Source organism: Musca domestica, unplaced genomic scaffold (assembly GCF_030504385.1).
Source record: "Musca domestica strain aabys unplaced genomic scaffold, Musca_domestica.polishedcontigs.V.1.1 85, whole genome shotgun sequence".
NCBI classification, from domain to species: Eukaryota; Metazoa; Arthropoda; class Insecta; order Diptera; family Muscidae; genus Musca; species Musca domestica.
The window spans coordinates 2289390-2298059 of record NW_026712418.1 but is presented as its reverse complement, the minus strand read 5'-3'; the positions used below and the strand labels follow the sequence as shown (position 1 = coordinate 2298059).

At 36.5% G+C, this 8670-nt stretch overlaps 1 protein-coding gene across 1 annotated transcript; it reads right to left on the bottom strand.

Annotated features, from left to right (window-relative positions):
* Positions 1-7268: 7268 nt before the first annotated feature.
* Positions 7269-8463, bottom strand: LOC105261981 (protein insensitive-like). Its single transcript, XM_011295229.3, has one exon. It carries the CDS (start codon positions 8213-8215, stop codon positions 7397-7399), a length of 819 nt encoding a protein of 272 aa, XP_011293531.2. The 5' UTR covers positions 8216-8463; the 3' UTR covers positions 7269-7396.
* Positions 8464-8670: the final 207 nt, after the last annotated feature.

Genomic DNA, 8670 nt, shown 5'->3' with positions numbered 1-8670 from the left:
AGAACTAATATATGGGAGGCATATCCAATTCTGATTCGATTTTTACTAGAGACATTTAATCGTTTATACCAAATAACATTGCTATAGATTGCATGTTATCACTTCGAGAAGGATTATATTAAAAAATATGTATCGGAACCGATTTCCACAAAATGGAAACATACGTCCCGAATTTCAATCCATTTGGACTGATATTAGCCAAATAATGCCACAATAAACCTGAAATCGGATTAAGGATATATATGGGAGCTATATCCAAATCATAGCCGAACTCGATAAAATTTGTCAAAGGTATTTCAGTGCTGTATCTGATATTTGGTACCAAATATCATTGTTGTCGAATGCATATATCAAGTGTGAGAGACTCAAATAGCAAATCGGATGAAACATATCGGATGAAACATATATGAGTTTCTCCGAACTCAATGTACTTGCTTCTGGACTGAATTCGGCCCTACATCACATAGTGGTAAGGATATTATGTATTTGCGCTTTTGTTTGTAACATGGAGAAGGAAGCGATGTAGGCCCATAGTTTCTTTCGAAAATCTTCACAGAATCACTTTCTGAAACGATTTATGCAAGTCAGTCCGTCCGTTCGTCCATGTAATCTTGTAAACAAAATGAATCCACATTTATTATCTGATTGAGATGAAATTTTGCAAACAATATTTGTTTGGCCCAAGGACGAAACCTATTGAAATTGGTGATAATCGGATCAGATTTATAAATAGCTCCCATATATCTTCAACCGATTTTGGGTTACTTGTGCACCAAATGGCTAATATAAGCCCAAATGACCTGTGTTTTGGTACATCCCACCGAATTTAGTCTAGAAAAAATTAAATTAAATTTAGAGAAAATCGCTTCAGATATAGCTATAGCCCCCATATGTACGTTTCATCCGATTTGGGGTTTAAGGTCCCTCACAAGCGTATTATGCACTCCACAGGAATGATATTTGGTACCGGACATCAGATACTGCTCGAAAATTACTGTGTCAAATTTTATCGAGATCAGTTCAGATTAGGATATAGCTCCCACATCTATCTTTATCCGATATTAGATTTATTGTGCATCAAGTAGCTAATATCATCCCAAATGGACCGAATTTTGGCAGTTACGACTGAATTCATAATATAAACCAGTACTTCAAATTTGGTGTAGATCGGTTCAGATATAGATATAGCTCCAATATATATATTTCATCCGATTTGGGGTTTTAAGTCCTCACATGCGTAATATGCACTCCACAAGAATGATATTTGGTACCGGGCATCAGATACAGTTTAATAATACCTCTGCCAAATTTTATTGAGATCGCTTCAGACTTGGAGTTAGCTTCCATATATATGTTCAACCAATTTCGGGTTAATTGTGCACCAAATGGCTAATTTCATTCCATATAGCTTTCATATATAGGTTTCATCCGATTTGTTGTTTAAGTCGCTCACATTCGTAATATGCATTCGACAACAATGATAATTGGTACCAGATATCTTATTGAGGTCAGAAATACCTTTGCCAAATTTTATCAAGATCGGCTAGGATTTGGATATAGCTCCATATATATCCTTAATCCGATTTCAGGTTTATTGTGCAAATAATGGGACGTACGTTTGTCCATTTTGTGCAATTCGGTGTGGTGGTGTATCATATAGTCGACCCCACCCGACTTTTGACTTTTCCTTACTGCTTTGTTTTTTCTTTTTTTTTGACAATTTCCGGTCACTAGTAACCATTTGAACAGAGATTTTTCTTCGAGTTATCTAATTGTATGGCAGAGACAATGTTGTCGTTGTTGTTGTTGGCTGATAATTTAAACAGATTTAGACGACAGACACCAATTTAAGTTCATTCCGAAAAAGAAACTAAACTAACCACCCCCAGAAAGGTGCTACAATCTTAAGTCGACTAAATTCGATAAATGCCTGGTGGAACTTTTTTGAAAGTTCGTTTTTTTTTTCGAGGGTTCAAGAACACTCACATGTGCTGTACCCATTGCACACTTTTACATACATGCTTACATTGCGATCATGTTTATCGTTATTAGTGAATTGCTTATTTAAAGATTCCTGATTTTCCATTAGCAAATGATGGGCAATTTCAAAGCGCCAGAAATAGGTGAATGTAAAAATTGAAAATAAAAAATTTTAGTTCTAAAATCGTTGTGTTGGATGAGTATTCCATATTTAGACTTTCAGAAAAGATACGGTCTACTGTATTATTCTCCTTTTTAGATCGCTCGGATCATAGAGCGATACCGTTTAGAGATGGATTATTGTTAGTCGGAATGACTACACCAAGTCGACTGATATTCGTACTGACTTGTGTTTTTGCTCACATCTAATGGCATTCATTTTCTTAAGGATCTCAGGATTGCCGAATGATCAGCCGTGCTACACTTAGGTCTGTCTGGTTTCCTAAAAATTGCACTAGTTGGTGGAAATTGTCACTGGAAATTGTCTATTAACACAAAAGCTCTGCAAAAGAGAACGATTGAAAAGAGAAATTTTAGAAGTTTTTTTCTTTTCAGTTCATGCCGTCGTTTCTCTTCTTCCTACAATCACTTGCAAAATGAAAAACTCTTCCTTTTTATACCCTCAGCCATATGGCTAGAGAGGGTAACATTACGGTCAAAATGTACCTAATCGAAATAATGGTTTTGGACCCTAGGTCTCTTTGGATCAAATACTTTTCAGGACATTTGGAGTCGACCTAGCGATGTCCGTCCGTCTGTCTGTCGGTTTGGCTGGCCGGTGCGCACGATAAGTCTCGAAGGGAGTATCCGATTTGGTCCAAATTTGGTACGTTGTAATTTTTTGTCAAACTTACATCGAGCTCGGAGATGCACAATATCGGTCCACTCCTTCTGGCACATACACCATAAAAAAACGAGTTTTTAAAAAAATGTATATTTTCTACGTAGAAAGAGAAACGATAATCCAATTTTTCTCCAACTTTGCAAATCCTAATATTTTCGTCAATGATAGGTCAGGTACCTCAAGGTCAAGTACCTCCCCCACAAAGGGTCAAAATTTTGAATAATCACAACCCTTATAAAAAGTGACGTAAGAGTCCGATTGTCTTCAAATTTTACACATATTTTGAATAACCCAAGTTCTGGTGTTAAGATGGAATATATCGGTCTACTCCTTCTGGTACCTCCCCAACAATAGGTCGAAATTTTCAAAAAAAAATATTTTTTGCACAGAACGAGAGAGGATAAGACAATTTTGCTCCAACTTTGCAAATCCTAATATTTGCGTCAGTGCTAGGTCAGGTGCGAAAATGGACAATATCTGTCCACTCCATCAAGTACCTCCCCCACAAAAGGTCGAAATGTTGAATATCCATTAAGCTCATAAAACGCGAAGTTAACATCCGATTCCATTTAGACTTGGCACATCTGAATATTTCCATCAAAAGCACTATCCAGCGTTTTTGATAACAGAAACGCTAGAGAGTGCTTTTAGAAATTAGTACTAAGTGTGCGAATTGTACTAAATGTGAAACAGCTTGGTTTAGGATGAACGGGATGCAGTTGGAATTTTTAAATTTTATATTGGGATCCCTTTTGGTGGTAGGGTTGAGAATTAAAGTTGGTACTAAATTTAGTACAATTTTTTTATACCCTACACCACAAGGTGGTCAGGGTATTATGTCTTTGTGCATTTGTTTGTAACAGGCAAAAGGAAACGAGATAGACCCTTAGTTCCTTTTGATGATCTGAATAGAATCACTTTCTGAGTTGATTTATGCATGTCAGTCCGTCTGTCCGTCCGTCCGTCCGTCTGTTCATGTATTCTTGTGAACAAAATGTAGGTCGCATTTATTATCCGATTGAGATGAAATTTCGCAAACAACATTTGTTTGGCCCAAGGACGAACCCTATTGAAATTGGAGATAATCGGTAAATATTTAGATATAGCTCCCATATATATCTTCGTCCGATTTGCCTTTTATTGTGCACCAAACGTGTAATATCAGCCCGAATAGTATGGAATGTTGCACATACAACCAAATTAGGCCTGAAAATAAGTATGCCAAATTTTATCGAAATCGGTTCAGATATAGCTATAGCTCCCATATATATTGTTCATCCGATTTGTTGTATTTGTTACCCACAGCCGTAGTATGCACTCCGTAACAACGATATTCAGGGAAATATATCAAATACAGCTCAGAAATATCTTTGCCAAATTTTATCGAGATCGGTTCAGATTTGGATATAGTTCCCATATATATCTTTATCTGATTTCAAATTAATTTTGCACCAAATGGGCAATATAAGTCCGAATTTAAAAGATACAAATGCTTCGGCATATTTAGTCCTTTGAATTTTAAATTATAATTATAATCATATCGTGTATGATTGAATTCTCCCATAAAAACTTTTAATTATTAAGTGGAGCTCAACTAAATTAGCAAAGTGGTGTAGGGTATCATAAAATCGGCCCCGCCCGACTTTAGGACTTTCTTTACTGTTTTTTTTTTTTTTTTGGTTGAAAGGATTGATCTGGGAATTTGGAAAATGTTGGTATTGGCTACTCTGCTGGGGGGGGTAGTTTTCAGATAAAAAGTTGCGTTTGGAAATGCGTTCAGCTAGCGTACGAAGAGTATAAAATGGTACAAATACTAGGTTGGCATTAGGATCACTTTTAGTGTGTAGGATTGAGATTTGAAGATGGTTTTGACAATACGTACTAAGAAGTACTAAATGGTACTAAATTTGGCATTTGGGTAAGGGATTGAGTTGGAAGATTAAAACTTGGAATTAGGGTCAAATTTGTGCGGTTTGTTTGATACATGGCGGGGGATTAGGAAATACGTACTAAATATTACGAAAAGTACTAAATGGTTTTAACTTTGGTATTGGTTGAAGATATATAGTTCAAATCCTGAAATTTGATATATCTGTCACTGTTGGTATCTGGAATTAAGATATGTAGGTGGTTTTAGAAATGTGTACTACAAGTGCATGAAAAGTACTAAATAGTACTATATTTGGTACAATTTGGAATAAGGAGAACAGTTAGGATTGGAAATCTGAATTTGGAGTGAAAGTCTTTGATGTTGTGTAGGATCGAAAAACTATGGGTTTTTTCGAAATTCTAACAATACGTATACTAAAAGTACTAAAATGTACTATTTTGTTCCCATTTGGAATTATGTCAACGAATAGTTGTAAAATCTTGAAACTGGAAATTGGTATTAGAATCAATTCTTAGAAATGGGGTTGATGTATGCAGGTGGTTTTGACAATATGTACCAAGTGTAAGAACTGTACTAAGTGGTACCAAATTTGGCACAATTTGGTATTGGGTGTACGAAAGAAGCCAGTAATTTGAAATGTTGGTATTGGTCTCCCTGTTGTTGGTAGGTTTGTGATAAAAAGATGGTTTTGGTAATGTGTACTATAATTGTACGAAAAGTACTATAGAGCACTATATTTGGTACAAATTGGAAATGGGTAAACAAACAATGTTTGCAATCTGAAATTTAGTACTACGATCGATGTTCATATGTAGCCTGGATATAGAGAGGTGGTTTCGGAAATTTGTAAATTTTACGAAAAGTACCAAATGGTACTGTATTTGGTATTGAGGGAAGGAATAGCGCTAAAATCCTCAAATTCGATATTGAGGTCTCTTCTGGTATCTGGAATTGAGGTATGGAAATTAATACTATATTTGTACAATTAAGTACTAACTAGTACTAAATTTTGTATTGGGAGAAGGAATAAAGCTAAAATCCTGATATTTGATATTTAGATTGCCGATGGTTTCAGTTGGTACAATATAGAGGTGGTTTTGGAAAGGGGTCCTATGTTTGTGCGAAAAGTACAAAATGGTACTATATTTGGTCTTGGTTGAAGGGATAGGAATAAAATTTGATATTTATATTACTGATGGTATCTGTGTTACAGATTTGGCGGTGGTTTGGCAATGTGTCCTATATTCGTACGAAAAGTACTGAACGGTACGAAATTTGAAATTGGGTGAAAGGATAGGGCTGGAATTCTCAAAGTTGATATTAAGGGTTTTATTGTTGAAAGTGTATAGTTGAAAGTGTATATTATTGAAAGTGTATACTATATTAGTACGAAAAGTACTAAATAGTGCCAAATTTTGATATTTTGTGAAGTGATGGAGCCCGAATCCTCAAATTTGATATTAAGGTATTTGGTTTAATAATATCAAATTTAATATTAAGGTAATTGGGTTGTTGTTGGTATTTGGTGTTTATATCTGGTGGTGGTTTTGTAAATGTGTACTATATTTGTACGAAATGTACAGAATGTTACTATATTTGAAATTGGATGAAGGAATAAAGCTAAAATTGTGAAATTTGTTATTGAGGTCTCTTTTGGTATCTGGAATTGAGGTATAGAGGTGGTTTTTCCAATGCGTACTGTTACAGTACGAATAGTACTAAATGGTACTAAATTTGGTATTGGGCAAAGGGATAGAGATAGAATTCCTAAATTTGATATTTCGATTACTGTTGGTATCTAAGGTTGACAAATAGAGATTGTTTTTAAAATGCGTACTACTTTTATATGAAAAGTACTAAATGGTACTAAATTTGGTATTGGATGAAGGAATAGAGCTGAAATCCGAAAATTTGATATTGAGGTCTCTTTTGGTATGTGGTATCTGAGGTATGAATGTGGTTTTGGCAGTACGTAATATATTTGTACGAATAGTACTAAATGGTACTATATTTGGTATTGGTTAAAGGGCTAGAGATATAGTTCTAAAATTTGATATTGAGGTCCCTCTTGATATCTGGAATTAAGATATGGAGGTGGTTTTGGAAATGTGTACTATAATTGTACAAAATGTACTGAATGTTACTATATTTTGTATTGGGTGAAGGGAGAGAGATATAATTCTAAAATTTGATATTGAGATCCCTGTTGGTGTCTGTATATATGGAGGAGGTTAAGATCCTAGAGATGGTTTTTGAAATAATATTGAACACATTTTGTCTGTCCCAGAACTGCAGGAATAATTTTTTTTCTACGATAACCGATTTTCCCTTTATAATATCGAAAAAAATGCAAAACTAGTAGATTCTTGCAGGTTCTGCAACAGACCAATTTTGTACATATTTCCCGATTTTTAGGGAATATTAGTAACTAAAAATGCTTAAAATGGGAAAAATGCTAGACTATGGAACCTCATTTCGCCGAAGCGAAGAATCTTATGAGGTATTAAAAATTCCAAAAATTTTTTAATATTTTTTATATTTTTTATTTTATTTTTAACGATTATATATCATAAATCCAAACACTTATATCTAAACGGCTATTTACATATTTACAAAACTTCACACACACATACCCCCGGCTTAAAATTACAAAACAAAGAAAACTCGCTTCCGTTGTAACCTTAAGCTGCCAAATCCATTTGCAGCTTTTGTGAACGCCTCTTGTATTTCTTGGAGGTATCGGAACATTTGGTGGTGATGGCCGCCCGAATTTCACGTTCACTGCAATTGAATTTGGATTTCACACAGTGAATTATGTCCGCAGCCTTAATGGGATCCAGTTGCATTTTGGCTGGGCGCTCACGGCCATAGAAAGCGGGCGATGGTTTGCCGGTCAGGGTGTGGGTGGCCAAAATGTCGGCGGTAAAGACAAACGATAAAAGTTGTCTTGTGGCCGAGGCAGATGAGGACCAAATAATGCTGCTGTAGGAACGAGAATCGACGGCAGTGCCATTGGGTCCCAAAATTACCATATCACCCTGCTGTTGGGGATATTGTGAGGCGTTCGCCGAGTCCATGTGATAATTTTTGGGCGAATTTGTGTCATCTTCGGCAGAGAATTCCTCATAGTCTTCGTCGATGATTTTTCTCTTGGCACTGGGTTCGGTGGAGCACACATTGTAACGTTGTTCGGTGAAGGCGGGTGGTGGGCTAATGCTGGACGAAGATGTTGAGGTGGTTATGCCCGATGAGGCATTCGAAAAGGCATAATTGTGATCGGCAATGAAGGCGGGATCTTTCACCTGATTGCAGTGTTGCGGCAGATAGGCCTCTTCCATTTGATCGATGATGACCTTGAGGCGATCAAACATGTTGGCGCTATCCAGTTGGCGTTTGTTGAGGCGTTTCAAACGCAGCTCAGTGGTTAAGATATCCACATAGGTGCGGCTGTAGGAGGGGTTGTGAACCGGAAATGAAGCTACGAATTGTTCGAAAACCATTTTCAGTTTTTTCTTGGTTGGTTTGTGGAGTAGTTGATTGTTTGATGTTCCTGGCTGAACTGTGCTCGATTCATTCACTGGCAGAGTTTTTATACTCGACTCAGTTATACGTCTGTCTGGCAGTCTGTCCTTTTGTCATAGAAGAATTTGCACCTTGCACCACATTTCACCTGTCATTCGGCTCCTGCCAACAGGTACATAGGCATATCTGCTGTAGCATGGCCAGTCATAGGATGTGTGCAATTGCATATCCTTATTTGCATTTGCGAGCGGTAATCCTTTTCTACCTGTTTGCAAATCACTCAAAGATCGGATCTCAACTCCAGATGCTCAGGGACATTGAAACCTAGATTTTATGGTCGTATGAATGATCGAGCGCGCACACACACACTCACTCACTCAGAACAAACAATACAAAGGACCTTCAATGATCATTGTTTGACAATAGCCAACGG